This window comes from Epithele typhae, assembly GCF_022376455.1.
Source record: "Epithele typhae strain CBS 203.58 chromosome Unknown BXZ73scaffold_2, whole genome shotgun sequence".
NCBI lineage: Eukaryota > Fungi > Basidiomycota > Agaricomycetes > Polyporales > Epitheliaceae > Epithele > Epithele typhae.
In genome coordinates this window covers 254,493-275,322 of record NW_025954193.1, presented here as the reverse complement: position 1 = coordinate 275,322, position 20,830 = coordinate 254,493, and the positions used below count along the sequence as shown (strand labels likewise).

Genomic DNA, 20,830 nt, shown 5'->3' with positions numbered 1-20,830 from the left:
ATCAATGACCTCCCCCAGCGCGGGCATGACCACCTCGCCCGCGGCGCTAGGACGACGTCCTCGCGCATCGGACTCCAACGCCGACACCCTCCGCCCCAGGCGCACCGGCACCCGCGCGCAGGACTGGGGACTGTCGTAAACGCCGCCGCCGGCGTCAGACGCGCGCTCCGACTTCGCGCCAGAATCGGGCGAAGGACGTGGTTCGAAATCGCAGCAAGCGACTTCGCGGCGCTAGGGTCGCTGCTGTGCCGGCGAGCCGCCCGTTCAGGAGAATGGGGAGAAGGGGATCCAGAACCCGCCGGGGCTTCGCGTTCGGACTCGGGGTAGGTGCTAGCGCGGTGCGCCCGGTTGGGGCGCTGCGCGCGTAGTGAGTTCAAAGCCTGGGCTGGACAATGTCTTCGCGTGAGGCGGTGCGCGCGGTGTGATTCACAGGGAGAGTCCGTACGTGGGTTCGTGGGGACAGTCATCGGTTGTACGATAGCACGAGGCGAGGCTGCGGACTACCGCTGGGTACGATCGTACGGGTCTTCTGCCTTCCGTGCGCTCTCGGAACCGCGCCCGAGATCAGAAAAAGGTCGTCTCTCCGTGAGGCTGAATGGGGCTCATCTCTGCTCTGCGACGATATTAGTGCTCACTGCATCGGGTGTTGTGTGCGGGCAACGCACCCAGCCTGTGAAACAGCAGCCGGACCGGAGATCGGGTGTGATGTGAGCGTACTGGGCCCAGCGCGGAAAACCACCTCGCCGGGCGGGCGCGCTTGATCGCAGTCTCTGCGCGAGGCGTTTCGGGCGAGTGGCGCCGCAACTCAGTTGCCACTTTGTCGTCGGGTGGGGACTCTCGTCGGAATGTTATTCTTCTGTCGGCGTGGCCGTGCGGGGTGGGAACTTCACAAACCCATGGAGGTGGCATGTCGACCGAATGCTGAGAGGCAGTGGACTCAGCCGAACAGCGCCGCGTGCTGCGTACCCATAGATATTGGCCAGTCGCCGACTCCGACGTCGCTGCCTGTCCATCGCGTGTTGGCCCTGTGGAACAGCTCGTCAGCGCTGAATAGGACGACGAACACATGCACCTCCGCATTCCAAGCAAAGGTGATCATCTCCCAATGAAATACGGACGAAAACTCGCCGGAAGACATGGGACAGTGCGAAATAACGCTGACCCATGCCAGATGTGGTTTGCATCGGACGCGTGGCCGCAAATAAGCATCGTCATGGCGCCTGGATACGGCCGGCCAGAGTGGCGCGCCCTCATGCCGGACGCGCGGCACTCTGAGCCGCTGAACGAGCCCTGCCCGTCCGAGTGGTGGCTCGGGTCCCGCGCACGATAAGTGCGGCGCCTTGAGCCCCGACTGGATGATTCTGACTCGCGAGGGTGCTCGGAGCCGGAGTTCGGCGTTGATGACGCGGGCGCCGACGCGGCGGTTTAGTCATGCACTCGCACAAGTGAGTACCGGCCTTCGCGGATGAGTCAGGCGTCGGGTGCGCATGGTGGACCAAATTGCTGCTGATGATGATGATGATGTATTCGTGCCAGTGCTGTAAGTATCTTCGTAGAGCTAAGTACGAGCTTACTCAGAGACGGCGGGTATCCCGCATTCGGTAAACTGTAACGGGGCCACGGCCTAAGCTAGTGTGTGGCGGGACCAAATTGCTGCGAGGGATTGCACCCAGCGACCTAGCCGTTCAAGAAAATATTGGGTTGAAACGCTGGGATCAGCATCGGGGCTTGCTGTCATGCTGGACAATCGGCGACACACGGTGCAGGCCTGGAGAGAAGACTCGGCTTACTCAGACATCTGGCGGCGCTGCGTTACGCTGACACATCGCAGACGCACTCTGGCGATTCAGAGGTGAGAATATTGATACGAGTCAGCGCGCACACCATGTCGAAGCAGTTGACTTGCCTGCCAATCGCCGGCCGCGCAAGTACACCCCAAGTGCTGACGATCGAATATCCCCGGCGTTCCCGAACATTCTCTGGTGCGATGTCCGACATACTGAATGCGCCGCGCATCAGCGAGAATACGAGGAGGTTCACGAACCGGGTGCACGATGACGCGGATGCCTGCGCATCGGGTCGGGTCGGGGCTGTGACTCGCGTGTTCGGAAGAATCGGACGCGCTTGAGCTGCCTGGGCCTAGTGCCTACTGAGTACTTGAGTAGCCGCTGCGGTGGCTCGGGCCCGTATGTACGCGCGCAGGCCGGCGCGTCGTCTGCACGCGAGTGCGGAGTCGGAGGCCGGTCGCTAGAAGTGTTTCGAAAAGGGGCCCGTGAGAGTACAAGCAGAAAATTTGCAAGTGGGACGGCCGACGAAAGCAAATGCCGTCGGCGAGGGTGAGAAGGAAGAGTGCTCAGCTGGAAGCGCCGATGGTACTGACAGGCAGAGACGCCAGAACATCGTCATCGACATCGCGCTCGTCGTGGGACCTGGTGCAGAGCGCGCGCTCGTCGTGGCTCGTGGCGAGGGGGATTTTGCCTCCGCGCGCGCCTGCCCTCTTGCGACCTGGACGGGCGCTCGCGGTCGCTGGCGGCGCCGTCGGTCCTCGGATCGTGGAGAGTGTATCTGAGCGCTCTGAGCGCTCGCCCTCGCGCGGCGCCGCTGAGTTGCAAAACGGGATCGCGCGCCGTATCGCGCCCGACGGACGAGCAAGCGAGATCTGCTGGTGAGACAAGGTCGGAGCTCATGCACTCATGGTCTCTTGCGTCGGAATAGGTTCGAATTGTGTGACCTGGACACTTTTTGCCACTGAAGTCGACGCGGACTTCACAGGCAGGGATAGTGGAGGCACGCCCACGGGAGTAGGTGAGCGGTGGGGGTACGCATGGTGGGACAAAAACATCGAGGGCGGTCGTTGGGTTGAAGTTTTGAAGATTGAACGTGACGAGAACATGGGAGAGGTCGTGCGGTAGGTTGCGTCGGCAGCCCGGCCCGGCCCGAGTGACGTCGTGGTCTCGGACTCGCTGTCCCCTCTGCGCTCGTGCTTGAGCGAGCGCAGAGGAGCTCGAGGGCAGCGCGGCGGAATCTGTGTGCGAGATCGCGCTGGGGTCGGCTGCGAGCGGGCGCGGCTCGTGAGATCGCTGCCATCGATGGGCTGCTTCAGCCTCGCGGGACCTCCCGCGCCGCGCGCCCCTCGAGCCTCGACCACCCCTGTAACCGTTGCCCCAGTGCGCCTGCTGATCGTTATCGCCCTACCCCATCCCCCATTCCCGTGCGTTCACCGTTGTTGACCTTGGCTCTTCCCTCGTCCTTGACCGCAGCCACCACCTCTGCCCCATCACCGTCCACCATGTCTCAGGCCAAGTTCGACAAAGCCGTCTCCATCATCCAGAGCCTTCCCAAGGACGGCCCCATCAAGCCTACCCAGGATGATCAGCTCAGCGTACGTACCCACCTCCTCTCGGCGCCCTGCTCCCTTCCTCCCGCGCCTCATCGTTGCCTCCGCGGAGCGCCGCCCGAGGCTCGACGCTAACGAAATGCTCCCCGCACGCGTCTCGGCCGCGCTCTGACGGATACGTTGAACACAGTTCTACAAGTACTTCAAGCAGGGTACGTCTCCCCGCCGTGCGACCCCGTCTGTGCTTGGCCGATCACATTTCTGTTCGCAGCCACCATAGGTGATGTGAATACTGCGCGTCCAGGCTTGCTCGACTTTGTTGGCAAGGCGAAGTGGTGCGTCTCTCTCTCGCTTATCGTTTCATCACCCTCGCTAGGCGGTCAGGGCGCACCGCCGGTGTTTAGAATGGAGATCTCGGCGCACGTGCTGACCCGAGTGCGGCTCGTTGCTCTCAGGGACGCATGGAAGGGCGTCGAGGGCACGTCCAAGGAGGACGCGATGACGAAGTACGTCGAGAACCTGCTCGAGGTGAGTGCTCCGCGATGCTTGTCGTCCGGCCCGCGAGGCTCCGCGCCCCGAATGAGCGCGGCCGCTATCCCCTTTGCGAGCCGCCGCCGATGTCGAGGAGCGGGCTCGGGCGGGGATGTGCTGCGGGATCGACGAGCTAACGAGCGCGGAGGACAATAGATGCTCAAGAAGGCGGACACGGAGGAGTCGAAGAAGCTCGTCGCGGAGCTCGAGGCGGCATGAGCCCCTAGTCTGTCCGTCTGGCGAGAGAAGAATCGTGCTGTTGTACCATAAACCGAATACCACCCTCGTACGTTCGTGCACCGTGACCTGCCTCTGCCGTGCCCGCCTCGTGTGATGGCGGGGTCGGATCTTGGGCTTCTGCGGCGCGGCGACTGCTTTCCCGAACGGGCTCTCTGGGCCTTGGATGGCGCCCGGCGTAGTGGGACAGACGTGGACGTGGAACTCGGATCCGGATAGCCAGCATCTGGGCCGCGCGGCAGGCAATTCCCGGCAGGACTGGATGGGGTCGGATGTAAAATGTGCCCAACCTTCCATCTGCTCCCAAGGACCCAAGCCAAACTCTGCCCCCCCGGGCTTCGCTGCTTCGCGTCCACCGCGCCATCCAGCTCGCCGCGCGGAGGGCGCAGGCGTAGCAGGCTGCGTGGGAGGCGGGGCAGGGGGAGCGAGAGCGCGCGATCGGACGAAGCTGTGCGGGCCATAATGTGTGCCCTTGCCGGTGGCACCAGATCTGATGCGGGCGCTGACGCAAGCCGGCGCTCCGGTCGGGGTGGAGGTCGCGCGGCGCTGTCACGACTCGGGTGGCCTCGCGCCGCGCGCTCTTCCCTGCTCTTCCTCGCGACTAGGACCGTTGTAGTTGGCCTGGGGCCGTCTTCAGATACCCCCACTGCATTGCTGCGAGCGTACGTGATGGCGCAGAGTGCGGGGGCGGGGGCACCTCGGGGCGTGGACGCGTCGCGCCCGGCCATATGTTCGAGCGAGTCGCGACGGCGACCGGCCGACAACTCGACATGGGCAATTGTCCGTTGGCACGCGAGCAGGACACACACGGCGGGCACCGTGCATCTTGTCTCGTCTGCCCGTGCGACCCCATGAGATCTGGGCATCAGATTCGGTGCTTCGGCAGCCCAGTGCCCTTCTGGATCTGTGAAGAAGGGACCCCTCGTTATAGCTGCCCTAGATGCGTGCCAGACGGACTCGCTCGACGGCGGGGACACGTACGTCTACGTACGTACGCGTCGGCGACGACGGTGGGTGCGGGTCGAATTACGCCCTAACGTCAGGCGGGTGGACAACGGCGAGGCGGAGGGGTGTAATGTCCGGAAGGGATGCGCGCGGCGCCACCGCGCAGGTATATAGACAGCCGGAGCTCGCGACGAGCGACCCACGAGACGGCGGGGAACAAAAAAAACGCACGCGGGACGGTGTGCGTCGTGCGCCGTGCCGTCGCGCGGGCCCAGCGAGGGCAGAAAGGGAAGGAGAAAGGGAAGTCGTCGTGCCCCCCTCGGCTCGTGGCACGCACAAACAGAGCGGACACGTTGCGCCAGTCCCGCCCGGCGCGCGCGGGAGGTCCACCGGCCCCAGGGCCTCGTTCGTCGGCGCGCTAATTTGTTTTGCGGTTAATTGCGCATTAATTTCCGCGAAGGCAAATTGCACCAGGATCGGGACCCCGGAGACCCCGCCGCGTTCCCGAGCGCTTGGTACGGGGTGGGCGGCAACGGACGGCGAACAGAACAAGATTATATGAGCGATGACGGGCGCGCTTACCAACCGGGGGGAGCGCCTCCTTCGGCTGGGCGGTTGGGCGGCTGGCGGCTGGAGCCCGGCGAGCTAATCTGGGCGCGCAACGACGCGGCGCACACGTGGCGCGGGCGCCCTCGGCGGCATCGGGATGACGAGGTCGGCGACGGCGACGACGACGGCGACGAACCAGGCGAACGACGGCGGGCGAGCGCAGAGAACAAAGGGCGCCACGGGGCGGCGTCGAGGTCGTGCGAGGACACGCGGGAGCGGACGGCGCTCGAACGGACGACGTAAGTGAGTACGCGAGCGGTGGGGGGGCTTCTTGTGTAAGTGCCGACAGGCTACTTACCGCAGCGCAGCCCTGAGCGTGTACGCTGCGTAGGTGGACTGACCCGGCAGCCCCTCGTCCCGACTCTCCGACCCTGGACATGGTCTGCCAAACGCCGACGCCCGCCGCCGCCGATGGGGAAGGTGCGAGACCGACTCGGGCGAAGACGGCCCCGTCGACTCGCACGTCAGGACGACGGCGACCGCGAATGGAGGACCGTCGCCTCAGCACTCCGTCTCCCTGCAGCAACGCCGGTGCTCGTCGTCGTCCTGGGTCGGTTGCGCGGTGCAGTCCCTCCCTCACCTCGTTCGTCAGCCGCCCGGGACCATCTCTCGCACGCCTGATCCTCCGCATTCTACCCAGACTCAATCACCACAGCACCACCACCAGCCTGCGATCAGCTGTCAAAGCCCGCCCTGGTGCGCTGCGCACGAGCCTAAAACCTGCACCGCCGCTGCACGGCTCGATGGTCAGCACACCCGGCAAGGACGCCTTCTGTGGACGGCGCGGCGGGGCGCGGCCGTGCGAGAACGACGTCGAACGTCGAACGTCCTCCGCAGGCCGTCTCACAGCGTTCAAACGTTCGACCTCGAGGGTCTCGGAACAAGTTGCGCGCGCATGACGAGCGTGCCCCCCTTCCGTGCTCGGAACGCAAGCACTCAGTACTGCAGTGCTTACGGCACACCACCTGGCACCCAGCCACCGTTTGCCGTTCGGCGGGCTGATCATCCCTCAGAACACGCGTCCGCGAGCACTCCGGAGCCTCCTGCTCCCATCGAACCCACCGCGGCTCCGCACTCTGGCCGCCCGGCCGCACGAGGCGGGACGCCTGGATCGTCCGTGGGCATCCCGGTCCCCGGAGAGACCCTCTTCAATGCGACCGTGCAGGCGGTGGTGCTGGTGGGGTGTGCGGTCCTGCCTATCGTCGCTGCGAATTCATCCTGAACATTGATCTGGATTCTGCTCTGCTCAGCTGGTGACGGACGGGCTCGGGAGCGCCGTTCCACCCCGGGCCGCGATCGTTGGCCACACTCATCTTCGCGTACGTGGTTCTCGGAGCGCGGGCACCGGCGCCATCGCCATCGCCATCGCGGACGCCAGCACGCCATGCATCGTTCCACTGCGCCGCGGCGGCGTTCGGGGACCCCAGCCCCGCATGCGTATCAGCAACAGAAACAGCCAACTTCGAAGCTCGAAGAGAAGGAGGAGAAGTGTGTGGTAGGGTGGTCGCGTTCGGCTATTCGAACCTGGACGCAAGGCGCGAGGGGACACAGAACGCCCGCCGTGCGCGTCCCTGCCTTTGATATGCTTCCGCGACCAGAAGCCGGAACGAGTAAGTACGGTGCTGCGGGGTGGCGCGCGGGCCCTGGCATGTCCTCGGAGTCCGGGGCTCGGGGGGTGCGTGCTCACTGTGTCGTCTTTCGAGCTCCAGCTTACGAGTCTTGCAGGCGTGCAGGCCAGGGTACATACATTGCCGTCGACTGTCATACGTTACCGCGTTGAAATACACACACCGTCCGCATCTACTAGCACTGGCGCGGGGCGTGCAAAGCCCCACGATCCACATACAACCCAGCTGTGCCCAGGCGCTCTTCGGGGCGCGCACTCAAAGGGCCCACGTCCAAAGTCTCATACCCGTTCGAAGCCCAATAAACGCCCCATCGCCCTAGCTTTCGCGCGGCGTCCCTCACCCCCGCGCGCACGCCGTCGGAGCGACTCCCCGCCCAGGACCTCCTCATAGGTATGAGATGGCGCTCGGGCGCATGTTCCGTAGCACGAGGGGGTACACACGCTGCTAGCACAAGAGGCTGGGGCGCCTCGAAGCGAGGGCGTAGGAGGGCGGGGGAGGGTACCTGTGGCGATCCGGCGGCCGACCCGCAACCCAGCGGCCCTCAAGCCACAGCCGTTGATTGGCTGCAAGTGGGCGCCGCGCACGCGCGGGAGCTTCGGGGGCGGCAGGAGGGAGGCTTGGTGCGCGTTCGGATTCGGATTCGGATTCGGACCCAGTGCGAGGGGAACGTGGAACGTTGGCCACCGCCAGCCGCGCGCGCGGCAGGATCGTTATCGCCTGCCGCTACATGTGTGGCTCGGTGCTTGTGTGCCCCAGCCTGGGCACGGCACAAGTACAGTACTTACACGCTAGTACACGGCGGCATCCAGCTGATGCACGTTGCGGACCCGCGGAGCGGCCGACGAGGAGGCGCGGCGGGGGCGGCCCGCGGTCGAGCCTCAGCCATACGCCGGCGACGTCACCGCCAAGGCCGTCAAGGCTTCGACGCCGGGCACGCGTCGGTGCCGCGCGCGTTCAGAAGCAGCCATGGCAGCATGGGGGGACCTGGAGAACACGACAACGAGGCGGTGCGAAATGGAAACACACGCGGACCGAGGGCGGGGGCTATCGAGACAAAGCTACATTCGGATTTCAGGACAACAAGGCAGGCGACTGCGTCGCCACCGGGTACGTAGACAAAGGATACAAGTCCGTGGGCGTGAGAGGTCGTGAGCGTATATAGTACTAGCAACTTAACGGTTATGGCAACAACGGTAGAACAATGTAAGAAGCCGGCGGGCGCGCGAAGGAGAGCTCGCGCGAATCCGCCAACAACAAAAGGTCGTGAGGGGTCGTAACGTGTAAGTGGGGCGAGGATGCGGAGGTTGGGGGATGAGCAGCGAATGCGGGTAGAAGGGATTATGGATCGGCAGGGGGCCGCGTCGGCATCATTGTCCATGTCAGCAAACCCCGGTGCGGAACGGCTCTATGTGTAAGCATGCGTATATGGAGCTGGCCGGGTCTCAGTCATAGGGGGGTGGGGGTGTCGCAAGGGATATCGTGGGTAAGGAGGAGGGCCCCAAGGACCGTGATGAGGAACGACGAGGCCGGGAGTCGTGACGGGGTGGAATAGAGTACAACACAAGTTAAGACAAAGTACAAGGAACAAGATACTAGCGCAGCAGAGGGTAGATCGCGGCCAGCCGACGAGTGATACACTCATCGGCAGAGGGCTCATGACTCCCCGCTCGACAGCCGTCGATCGGGGTTTGCGATGAACAGCGAGGCCCTCGGAGCGAGGCCGTACACACTGTTGCTCGCCTTCTTGTGGCCTTTGGTGGGTGATGAGGACGACGTCGAGGATGGCAGCGACGAAGCCGACGACACGGGCGAGGGCGCCGTCTTCTGCTCGAACGCTTGTACCCGCGCAGCGACGTGCTGTCCTGTCGGCCTTCTTGGCGGAGTCGGTCTACGAGACTGGGCGGCTGGCGCGATCGGCGCAGGAGACTGGACAAAGTGCACACTCGTAGGAGACTCGGTCAAGGACGACCCAATGCTTTCCGCGTCTGTCGTCTCCACGTCCGTCGGCACGGTGAGCGCCAGTTTTGTCCGCTCGCCTGGCCGGAGCTGGCCGAAGGAGCCTGAGCTGCTGTCCCCACTCGCCTCCGACTGGTGCGACGACACAGTACCCTGGATGATGTCCATGGTACGGCCCATCGCGTCGATCTGCGCAGTGTCCGCCGTGCGCGAGCTTTGGAGGGAGGTCGCGGACCGGCCGTGGTGGACGCTGGCGTACATTGACGTCTCGCGGTTGTGAGAGCTGTGCTTTGGTACTGGCTCCGGCGAGAGCGAGCTCGAGCCGCCGGACGACTCCTTAATGGGCACCAGTCGCGGTGGCGGGTTCGGGTCGCGGAACTCAAAGTCGGGCTTGCGCGCCACCGAACGATCCAGGAGCGGAGTCTTGGTGAAGCGCGACCACCAGCTGTCGGAACGGCGCATGGCGGACGTGATGGGCGGGTTCGCATCCAAGATGGACGTCGGACGGCGGGGTGAGCGAGACAACGTTTCGTGAGAGCTGCGGGTGTTCTCCGATGACGATGGATGGTAGAGGGGCAACGTGGTGTGTGAGGTGTGCGAGGTGTCAGAGGCCGCCTTGTCTGCGATCGTGCCAAACGACGGGTTTTCAGAGAGGGGAGTGAAACGCGTGATGTCGGTGGTGGCAGGCGCGACCCGACTGTACATGATCGACCGAGGGGGTGGATCGTTGAGACGAGGGGCACCGTAGAGCTCAACAGCGTCGGGGTCGTAGTCGTCCTCTTCGGGCATCTTGAACGACTCGACATCGTAGTCTGCGAACGGGTCCTGATACTGCGACCACTGTGAGGTGTACGACCCTTGCCTGCCACCCTTCGGCCTCGATGTCACGCGCGTCAGGCCAGGGAGGGCCACGAACGCACCCTTCTCCCCCTTCTCGTTGAACGGATCGCTGTCGTCCCAGTACGTCGCTGACGACGTCCCACTAGCCTCTCTCGTCTTCTTCGTGGTGGCCGCAGCGTACGCGAGGACCGCGCCGCCGACGTTCCGGAGCGACACGAGCGAGTCTTGAACCATGCTGCCGAGCGTCTGCCGTCTGGGGTTGGCCGACCCCCACGAGCTCACGCTGCCCTCGCGCTGGACGTCGAACCACGTCTGCTCGAAGGTCCGCGTGTCTTCGTCCGCGAGCATGTCGCGGCGGCCACTCCGATGCATGGTAGACATCCCAGGCACGAACTCCGCGAGCCTCTGTCGGACGTTCTGCATCGTGGGGGCGCTCTTCTCGCGCGTGCCCACCGCAGCCGCGACGGGGATCGCGTGGCCGAGGTGCGGGCTGCCGTCGTCGTCCGATGCGCCGAGCAGGTGGAACCTGTCGGATGAGCGGCGCTTATTGCTGAGGTAGTACGCAGCGGCACCTCCTGCGAGCAGGCCGAGAACACCAAGGACGACACCGACGGCGACGGCAGTCTTGCCAGACTTCTGTGGGTCGCTCGTGGGATCAGAGCCTCCGTTGCCTCCTCCGCCGGTCCCACTGGGATCTCCCGCGCTGTTCGTGGAGGAGGGAGAAGAACTGTGGCCGTTTGTAGCTGAGCCGGTGTGCCCAGGGCCCGATGTTTGCGAGGTCACGCTAGGGTCGGATAGTGTGGTCGTGGTGGGACTCGTGATGGCCGCAGGCGGCGTAAACGAAGTTGCGAACGACCCTTGGGATGCATCAAAGAGAAGCAGGGTGGTGTTGGCAGGACCAGACGTTCCGTAGCCTTTAGGTTTGACATACACAGGGTCGGAAAGCAGGGAAGAGGGAGAATGAGTTACCGCTTGAATCATGGAAGCCTAGTATGAAGACACGCACCATAACCGAACAAAACGTTCGAACCGATCGCCGCCGCAAAGTGGTCACGCCGTTGTCCAACCTGCGACAGAGCATCCACCGCGGTCCATGTCATGGGGTCTTCCGTGGTGTCCAGAACCCATCCGTCTTCGAACACGGTCTGCATGTCGCCGGTGGCGCCACCCTGGATGAAAACCCTGCCGCCATCGACAGCAGCCGCGACAAACCCGCGCCGGGGGGTGGGAAGATTTGTAGTGGCCACATTGAGGGTCGACCAGGTGGGTGTTGAGGCGGAGGTATCCAGAGTCCAGATGGTCGAGAACGGGAGGAGATAACCTTGAGACTGGGAAAATCCACCCAAGACAATCATGGTGCCGTTCGACAACATGACAGCTGCGTGACCGTACAAGTCTGGAGGACTGTTTGTGGTGGAGAGCTGGGTAAATGAGGGGCCGGAAGGGTCGAATACGTAGTGTTCCGAGAACGCGTTTGCCGAACCGTCTGCCTTTACTCCGCCGACAATGTACACCTTCCCTCCACTCTCCACTGCGGAGTGATACATGCGACGGACCGGTTCGTTGGCCCACGCCGTCGCCTCAATATTCCAGGACGGGGATGTACTGTTGGATATGTCCAGGAGGGCAGCAGAGTCGGCGGTTGAGACATCTTCGACGTCTGTGCCGACCACACCTCCGAAGAGCAGTAGGTTTTTGGTATCGAATGGCGCGAGGGTATGCCAGGAGACCTGTGGACCTTGATTGGACAAGAGCTGCCATGGTGGGGAGGATAGAGCGAACGAAGATGTGAGGGGGAGGTAGAGAAGGTCGTTGTTGACTGGAGCAGAGCTGTACGCGAACTGGTTGAACTCGTCTGTGCGCCCTCCGTGAACGAAGAGTACATTTTCCACCAAGGTTGAAGCTTGACCCCATCTGTGTGAGCGACATCAGCGAACAGTCCTCGTAATCTAAGCGTTTAAAAGATAAAGAGGGAAGTCAATCCGGGGGGAAATGATCTCGACACTCGAAGTTCCAATGGCCTTGGCCCAGATTTGCCAGTACAGATTCGGGGTCACGGGTATGGAAACGAACGCGGAGGCCTGTGATGAGCTCGAAAGCGTACAGCATCTCGTCCAACCACAACGACCGACAAAACCACCATCAAGCTCCGAGTATAACCGCGGCCTGCTCCATGACGCCTGGCCGGATAGACTTCGTTGTAGCCACAAAATCCTCCCCTTCCACCATAAAATAGATCTCGACAACCAAGCAGGATAGGAGCGCCGAATTCGAACGAGAGGAATGCTCACCTGGGAAGCGCAGTGGAATCAGCCGCCCAGACGAAGTCTTCAACCAGGGACAAGACGAAGAGCGTGGAGAATATGGGATGCATGCGTGCGGGGTTCAGAGTGTCGTACAGAAGAGAGACATGGAGCGAGGGGTCGTTAGAGTCGTGAGCGAAGGGGAACTAAGGTCGATGGAGCCGCCTGGAGCCGAAGCTCTCCGCCCGAGCCGCGGTGGGCTGCGCCCGCGCCTCCTGTTTGGCCGTGTTAGGATCCCAAGCCTTTGGCAGCCCAGTTCGGCCTCCACTTCCGCCCTCGGCTCGAAACACATCCGGACGAGTTTGTTCCTAACCGTGTGCGTGCTCCATTCTACAGCCTGCCCAGCCACAGCAAACACATCATTCAGGAGGTTCAGTACTTCCCCCTTTCCGGCAGCCTTGTGGTGCGGAGTGACTACGCTCACGACAGAATAATATATACCTGAATCCAGATCTAGACATTGTTATCGCGGCTTGTTACCGAAAAACACCACATGGATTCAAGTGTCTTCGCTGACATGACAAGGACTGCCACAAGAATGGTCGGCCAGTGGCCGCCATGTTGCGAACACAGGCCTAGGTGCGACTTATGAACGTCATCGGTATCGTTTGGATTCACGAGGGAGTATCAACACAACAGGAATACTCTCCAAATCGGCCTTTTTCGTGCATCCTGCACACCAGAGGTCAGCAGTGTTACAAGTTCTGCTCGGAACGTATGCTCATTTGCAGTGCTTGTAACACATTTGCCTTCCACTGTTCTTTCCAATTATTCTGCAGAAGTTTCTTCTCGTGTCTCCACCTTTCTGGACGGCATCCGTTCAATTTGATCCATCCTTTGCCACTCCTCTTCCTCCTCTTCATCCTTATCCAATGGCTCGTCTTCATCTTCGGACCACTTCGCTTCCTCATCGATCTACTCGCCGTTGTTTTTGCCTTCGCTTCGTCTCCGTCTCCGTCCTCCTTCCCTCCCAGTTCACCCCTCCCCCTTCTCTCCTTTCGAATAACCAGACCTCCCTACATCCATAAATCTCCTGCCCCGCAACCCTCGGCCAGATCCAGACTCCAGTTCTCCTCCAGGCCCAGCTCCAGAGTCGTCCGCGACCCCGGATCCAGCGCCAGAACAGCCGCTCGAGCTCCCAGCACATCGTCGTGAAGCACACAAACGCCCCGCTGCACACACTCCAGGCCCGCACCAACGCGAGGAACATGCTCAGCGCACCCGCGCCTCCTCCGTGTCGGGCACGGGCACTCCGTCGAGCGTTGCCTACGCCCACGCAGATTTCGTTTCCACGAACTCCCTGACCCTCTGGGGTAGGACAAGCTCGCCCTCCGGAAGGAATGGTTGGCGCTTCCTCTTCAGCAGTGATCGATGTTCTGGGATCTCAGGTTGGACCCGAGGGCCCCCACGCACACCTTGGAACGTCTCTCCGTCCGGTTCCGGGCGCGAACAGCACGAGCGACCCCCTGGCTAGCTTCCTCGCCCCAGACGCGCCAGCCCTCGTACCTCGTACCTCGCACCTCGCACCTGTCACCTCCGCGCTTGCATAACGAGGGGGACTGTCGGACTTGGACCATGATCTCCCAAAAGACAGAAGAATCGCATGGGTTGCACTAGCGCAGTTCGACGTGTAACTTTTGGGGAATTCATCTTCGGAGCCTCTTCGATGGAGTTGTCAAGGCTTCTTAGGTCCCACCCACAGTGCATGGCTTGACGCAGATCAAAAGTCGTGTTAACTCGAAAAAACGCGAATTCTTCACGAAGTGCGATTGATGTTGTTTACGAATGACTGCTCCCGCTGGAGTATTCCGAGCCCCTGTTTCTCGCGTTGTGGGGCTCTCGCACTCAGTGGGTACTGCTGCTGTACATAATCACGTCTGTATTTATTCAGTATTGAATGAAAAGCATTGGAGACAGGTAGCCTTGAGTGAAAAGCATCGACAATGAGAAACCCTATGTTTTGGCAGGGCGGGCCTATCGCCCTGAGCAGACTGTCTGGACGGCGAAGTTACGAATATTCGCAGTCAATTCACACACAATCCGCATAATATGTCCCAGCAAAATGAGGGTATGCGTTCTACACTACTAGTATAAATACAGTGTACAATTGCGATAGCGGATGTGACGAAGATATACACTACATGCGATGCGGTCCGATCGAATCCACCTCTCCTCAACCCAAAACCTTCTTGATGCCCTCCTTCTGTGCAGGCGTGAGTCGGTCGGGGAACACGACGTCCCACTTGACGATCAAGTCCCCCTTCGTTTTCACCGCGCCCGCCTTTCGGATCGGCATCCCCTCGCCCGCGACCGTCGTCGTCTGACCGGGCTTGATCACGCCCACAGGAGGCGTCACCTGGATTTTGCGCCCATCGAGCTGTTCGACGACCTGCCTCGACGCGTCACCGGTGAGCGCGTCGACGAGGGAGACCTTCAGCGTCGTGAGGAGGTCGTTGCCGTCGCGCGTAAGGCGCTCGTGCGGCTTCTCCTCGACAACAAACACCAGGTCCTGCGACTCTCCGCTCGGCTGCTCGTTCCCCGCCCGCGGGAAGCGGATCTTGGTCCCGCTCTTCCAGCCCGGGTGGATCTGGATCTCGAGCACTTTCTCCTCCGTCCCGCCGTTGAGCAGCCGCCGGCCGACCTTGAGGTGCTTCGTCGCGCCCGAGTAGAGGTCCTCGAGCGAGACCTTGAGCGGCTTCGTGATTTCGGAAGGGGCTGGGGGAGCGGGGGAGGCGCGGCCGGGCCCTGGCCTGCTGCGAGGCATACCGCCGGGCATGCCGCCAGAGAAGTAGTTGCCGGACATGTCGTCATCTTCGTCGAACATGGAGTTCGCTCTGCTGCTGCCCCGACTTGAGAATCCGCCGCCGGGCATGCCTCCGCCCATGCCTCCGAACCCGCCCATGCCACCCATGCCACCCATACCACCCATACCACCCATGCCAAAGATCTGTCTGGAGTCGACGTTAGCGTGAACAGGCAGTGACGTCAGTCGCACGGTGCACTTACTCGAAGATTTTGTTAGGGTCCGTTGGCGAGAAGCCTCCACGGCCGCCGCCGCCAAATGCGCCTCCTGGGCCAGAAGTGAAGCTGAATGTTTGGCCACCAGGGAAGCCGCCGAAGCTTGAGAAGCCACCAGCGCCGCCGGCTCCTTGTGGTGGTACCCCGCCACCTTTCAGACCCTCCTCGCCAAGCTGGTCATAGATGGTGCGTTTTTGCTTGTCGCTGAGGACCTCGAACGCTTCGGAGATCTGGCAGCCGGAAGTCAGCGTCTTGTCGGTACACTTCAGCTCCCCCCCCCAAGCGCAACGGAGCGGGAGCGGCAAACGAGTATCTTTCGGACTGAAGATAGCTCTCTACCTCTAGGTGCCGTATGTGCTCGGGGGGAAGAAAGGGGCCGGGCTCACCTCCTTGAACTTCTTGGCTGCGTCTTCTGAGCCAGCATTCCTGTCTGGATGCCATTTGAGAGCCTACAGCAGAAATGAGCATTTCGCAAATTGGGCTAGAGATGAGAGAGTACACACCATCTTCTTGTACGCTTTTTTAATCTCGTCATCGCTGGCGTCGCGCGAGACACCAAGGCGCTTGTAGTAGTCCGTACCCATTATGGGGTTGAGGAAATCAAGAGGTGTGAGATGATGTGTTAAGTCAAGAGGGTCGCAGGGGCAGCGGTTGAACGTTGATATGGTGTGCGAGAGCCATTCTCGAAGTCGCCAACGCTCGGTCGGGATCGCAAGCGAGTGCCAGAAAGTCCTAGAACGCGCCCTTCGCCGCACGGATGACGTCGACTCCCATCCCCTCCTCGGCCGGGGCCCGCCGTTTTCCGGAGTCTGGGCCCAGGCGCACGCACGTGGCCTCGGGGAATGCTGCTGTGGCGCGCGGTGACGGTGAGGCGGGCCGGGCGGAAACCTCAAGTCGCCGTCGTCGACCCTACATTTTCGTGCTCATCCCGCCGCCGCTGCCGCCGCCTCCTCCTCTTGCCCCGCCACGACCACCGCGATGGATGCTAACGCCCAGCAGGCCGCCGCGCGTCCGCTCACCGTGCACCAGCAGTCCGCGTCCGACGGCGGGGACGAGAACTGGCGCAACTCTGGTGTCTTCCGCCGCTCGTGGTATGCCATGACCGACATCCTCACCCCGTTCTCGCCCTCCGCCCTTGCGTCGCTCCCCAAGAAGACGTTTCAGCGCCGCCCGCGCTATACACGCATAGACAACGTCCCCGACGCGACCGAGGATGCCGACGGCCAGATGCCGACGGTGCGCGACTACCATGCGATCAACCTCCCGCCCCAGGTCCGAGTGCCCAAGAAGATACCAACACCGGTCAAGGTGGAGGGGAAGGTCTGGTTTGCGAATGAGCGCAGTGCGTATCCCGTTCTGTGCCATTTTCTTTTGCATTGGCTTGGCTTGATACTGACCGCTTGGGGCGCATGTTTCTTAGCTTGGGTTGCGTACATGCAGACCGCCGTCTTGATCGGTACCCTTGCGCTTGCTCTCTTCAATGCATCGAAGGATCAAGTATCGCGGAACTTCGCATATGCATACGCGGCAATGAGCGTCGCCGTCCTGGTAGGTAATTCCTCTATCGCCTCACCATGCCTGTGAACAAATCCTCGGTCTCCAGGTGTACGGCTCCGGTGTTTACCAGCATCGTATCACGATGATTCGACGCAGGGATCCTGGACACTTCGGTAAGAAACCTTTCTTCTGTATCCGTAGTGCGGTTGGGGCTCATGCACCGATCCTTTTCCCCCTGTAGATCAGATACTTGGGCCGATCCTCATCAGCGCTTTCCTCTTCCTTGCCGTTCTCGCCAATTTTGTCATTCGAGGTAGGCGGTCTCCGGCATCCGTTTCAATTTATATACTCATAGATTTGTCATCCACTTATTTGGCAATCTCAGTTCGTGAAATGTGAGTCATTGAACACGGTATTACTCTTACTCGATACTAACCTTAGCTCACAGGCAGAGGAAAGAAATTCCTACGCTGCTGCCATTCGTGCTCTAGAAGTTCCATCCGTGTCCTTACACATGCTTTAGCACACTCTGCGTACGGCCTACGCAAGGACATTCATCGTTGTCGTATGTTTTGCTTTTGTTGCGTTTCATGCTTTGTATTATCACCGTCCCGCAATCGGATGATGACTGAACTCTTAATCTATCGGATCGATCCACGGACGGCACAGTTTAATGGAATCCAATCCAATGCGCCCATCGGCTGCTGCACAGCTAAACGGCATCGACACCAGCCGATATATGTGCAAGGTTCCCTTGTCCCGTGGGATTTATGAGTGAGTGTCTATCGGGTTGGGAGACAGTCTATTCATGGGCACGTCCTCGTCAGGCAACATAGGCCTGCCCCTCTATGGCAGAACCTTCACCGCTGTGTGGGCTAACGAGGAATGGACCGTCGAAATTCCAGTTCGGGCAAACGGGGCCCATCTATCAAGCGTACTTCTCCTTCACAATGACCCGGTGCTCGTCCCGTGTTCAACGGCGGACCCTATTTTTTCACATTCGGAGCTCGTTTTGGACGACATTCCCTAGTCACAGACCCTGGCCATGAGGCGCAATGCCGAACCATCTTCTTCCGAAGAGCAGTCGCGCAGCGATTCCCCTCCTGCGCGACTACGCACCCTGACCTCTCCCTTCTCCCGCCGCTCAACGCACACGCCCGTGGCACAAAAACATGCCCAACGCGTTCGCTCCGCGCCTACCGGAACCCCACGACCACATAATGACACTCATCGACTCGGCGGCAGCTCGTACCTTAGGCGTATCGCCCGCCGACTTCGTCGCTCCCTTTCCAACTCTCTCCCTCCACCCCATCGGCTCCTTCTCGCGCTTACGGTGGCGTTGGCCGCCGTACCCCTCGCACTCCGTTTTTTCGGTCGTCGAGGACGCAGGGTCCAACGCAGGGTCCGGCGGGAGCGCTTCCCCTGTCCTTCAATGCGTTCGGCACGAACAGCCGCTCTATCTCACATTCCTTGACCACCGGCTCGGTGAACTCAGAGCGGTTTGCAAATTTTGATCTGCACGCCTCTATTCCCGGGCCCAAGGAGTCGTTCAACGGTGCGTTCTGTCAGCACATCTACGTCCGAACGCATGACCAAGCGTTGTAGCGCATCTCCTCGTCCGCCTCTTCGGTGTCCAGGTGACAAGCACGAGACTCCTGCCAGCAGGGTCGAGTGTCTGACTGGGAGGGTCTCAATCGGAACATTTCAACATGGTCGGTCCGGTTGGGCGATGCGGTTCAGCGCGACGCTGATTCATCTCCAGATGTCCCCAGGTATTTACCGCGTCTGTTGCAAACCGTAAAACGCAGGAAACATGTTCGCCGACTATTGGAGTTGGGTGTTTTAACAGACTTTGTCCTTCGATCTCGTTGATAGGTTGGCTCGAATATAAGCGTTTGGTGGTTTCGAGGTACGATGGCCTTCTGGTGTCAGTCGCAATCATACTCACGACGTATGGCTGTACGCAGCAAGACATGTATCAATCAGGTAGTCAGAACACAGCAACGGGCGGTGCGTGACTTGTTCTACGGACTCTCATATTTACAGACATCGTCAAATATTGAGTCTCTATTGGCGACTCTATATTCGCTCATACATAATTCATGACACCTCAATCGACTGCCTAGTATGTTCTATCCATTCATCATACCGCTCCCTCCGAGTCGTCGCTCATCACATCCCCGGTCCCAACAGATGTCCGAACTCAGTCCTTACCCTCCGATCCCACACGGACATTACTACATGTGCGGCTTGGCACGGTGGCAACCATTCCTGATGCCCTATGGTCTGATGGTCCTCGGTATCTTCTTTTGCACCGACTCCGTGTCCACGCCATCTCGCAGCCCATGACGTTAGCTGATTGAACCTCCCCATCTCACCAGCGCTCCGGCTCTCAAACTGACGGCCTGTGAAGCACTCCGTGTGCACCTGTAGCCACAAAATTAACGGATCTCGCTGCGGCGGCGATACAAAGGCTCGAAGGTCGTAGTCGGCCCTTCATTACCGCTTCTACCGTTCATGGTATCTTCCAATGTCCACTGGCCCGCCACACAAGTCGGCTCAGTCCAAGTGAGAAGCCCATTCAAGTCCAGTCCACTGTGTTTCATACCCCGTATCCATTCATTCATCTCCTATCTCGGACATTGCGTGCCGTCAACGGCGCAGAAGTTTCGATGGCACCCAGCGCTGATCGGGAAAGTACGCCTCCGTTCGTACAGGTGTTGCCCCCCCCCCCCCCCCCAGGTCCAGGTCCGATCCATCACAGCGGCCATGCACCCTGCGGTGAGTCCTCGCGTCCCCGCTCTGCCGCGCGAAGCGGAATACCGCCAATCTCCGCTCTTCCTCCACACATGGCAGGCGCGTGTGATTATCTTTCATCTCCCCGGGCCGTAACGACGACGCATCGGCGCAACTTGGCACGCCTGCCAGCAGGCACCAACGCGAGAGCGCCTCGAGCGGGGGTGGGCACGAGGCTTGGCTGATCGGAAGGCATTCCAGGTATAGCGTGCGCTCTCCCCGAAACCATCCGCCGCGGCTTCCTTCGCAGGTTCTGTGCCGCTCGACCCTTGATGCCTTTGTTCTCCTCTCAGGAGCGGCGCTTCGGGCAGGCTCGAACGCACTCTGGTGAGTGGAACGTGCAGAGGGAAGGCTGCTGGAGTTCTGATTATTGCAGCGCTCGTTAGAATCGCATATTTGAAAGCGCCTAAAAGCACCACCTCCTGCAGTAATCGAAAGCCTGGACGCTTGGGGACAAGATTGGAGCTCCGTTCACCGCCTGCGCATGGACGACAGTGTTTCCAAGGTATGCGTTTGTTTTGCCCGGAGAGTATGTTCTAAATGTCCGTGTTGAACTCCTCAGGCGAAGCTGACCTACGATGGCTTAATAGTCTCACCCACTCCGTGCCTCGGCATATTTTCGCGGTATTGACTGAGCGACGCGCTTAACACTCAAACCAGCGGCACCAGGTTCCACACAGCGTTGCATGCGCAGAGCACGAGTGTGGTTAAACCATTTTCGCTCGTCAAGGTTCTGTACGTATGCCTACACTACGCGCGGTCCAAGGAAAGTCCGAGTACCCACGACCTTGCGACCCTGGGACATCCTCCTGCCACGTCTCTCTCGTCTCTACGACGCCGCCCTCCGCCCTCCACGCCGCCCCCATGCAAACGGAGCCCCCTCTGGCATCCCCGGCCGCACTGCGGACGCTCGCCGTGCCCTGCGCGCGCGTCGGCGACCCAATACTGTATCTCCCCGCGCCCGGCGTCCGTCCGTGGCCCGCCGGCAGCGTTCGGTGCGCACGTCAATGATGCCACCGTTGAGCGGATCGGCGAGCGTCAGGGGAAAATAGTTTGGTTGTCCCTCTTCTCCGCCGGTCGAATACCAACGGCGCGATGTCCAACGCCCATCGTGCACCTCCGAATTGATCCTC

At 61.1% G+C, this 20,830-nt stretch overlaps 5 protein-coding genes across 5 annotated transcripts; 3 read left to right on the top strand and 2 right to left on the bottom strand.

The window, feature by feature from the left end:
* Positions 1-3,289: 3,289 nt before the first annotated feature.
* Positions 3,290-4,087, top strand: BXZ73DRAFT_96008 (Acbp from Moniliophthora Perniciosa; the record flags this gene model as incomplete). Its single annotated transcript, XM_048026959.1, has 5 exons — positions 3,290-3,382; positions 3,528-3,549; positions 3,609-3,672; positions 3,793-3,865; positions 4,025-4,087. 5 exons carry the CDS (start codon positions 3,290-3,292, stop codon positions 4,085-4,087), a joined length of 315 nt encoding a protein of 104 aa, XP_047883011.1.
* Positions 4,088-5,608: 1,521 nt separating this feature from the next.
* Positions 5,609-7,158, top strand: BXZ73DRAFT_73250 (uncharacterized protein; the record flags this gene model as incomplete). The annotated part of the gene is made up of 3 exons (XM_048021861.1): positions 5,609-5,898; positions 6,080-6,836; positions 6,910-7,158. The coding sequence occupies 3 exons, from the start codon at positions 5,609-5,611 to the stop codon at positions 7,156-7,158; spliced, it is 1,296 nt and encodes a 431-aa protein (XP_047883010.1).
* Positions 7,159-8,940: 1,782 nt separating this feature from the next.
* Positions 8,941-12,457, bottom strand: BXZ73DRAFT_96007 (uncharacterized protein; the record flags this gene model as incomplete). The annotated part of the gene is made up of 3 exons (XM_048026958.1): positions 8,941-10,997; positions 11,090-11,997; positions 12,375-12,457. The coding sequence occupies 3 exons, from the start codon at positions 12,455-12,457 to the stop codon at positions 8,941-8,943; spliced, it is 3,048 nt and encodes a 1,015-aa protein (XP_047883009.1).
* A 2,102-nt stretch (positions 12,458-14,559) lies between these two features.
* BXZ73DRAFT_38261 (DnaJ-domain-containing protein) lies at positions 14,560-15,988 on the bottom strand (the record flags this gene model as incomplete). Its single annotated transcript, XM_048018153.1, has 5 exons — positions 14,560-15,226; positions 15,281-15,337; positions 15,393-15,634; positions 15,791-15,853; positions 15,908-15,988. 5 exons carry the CDS (start codon positions 15,986-15,988, stop codon positions 14,560-14,562), a joined length of 1,110 nt encoding a protein of 369 aa, XP_047883008.1.
* A 258-nt stretch (positions 15,989-16,246) lies between these two features.
* BXZ73DRAFT_86597 (uncharacterized protein) lies at positions 16,247-17,392 on the top strand (the record flags this gene model as incomplete). Its single annotated transcript, XM_048024262.1, has 6 exons — positions 16,247-16,270; positions 16,437-16,746; positions 16,825-16,952; positions 17,008-17,074; positions 17,143-17,221; positions 17,350-17,392. The coding sequence occupies 6 exons, from the start codon at positions 16,247-16,249 to the stop codon at positions 17,390-17,392; spliced, it is 651 nt and encodes a 216-aa protein (XP_047883007.1).
* Between the last annotated feature and the right edge of the window lie 3,438 nt (positions 17,393-20,830).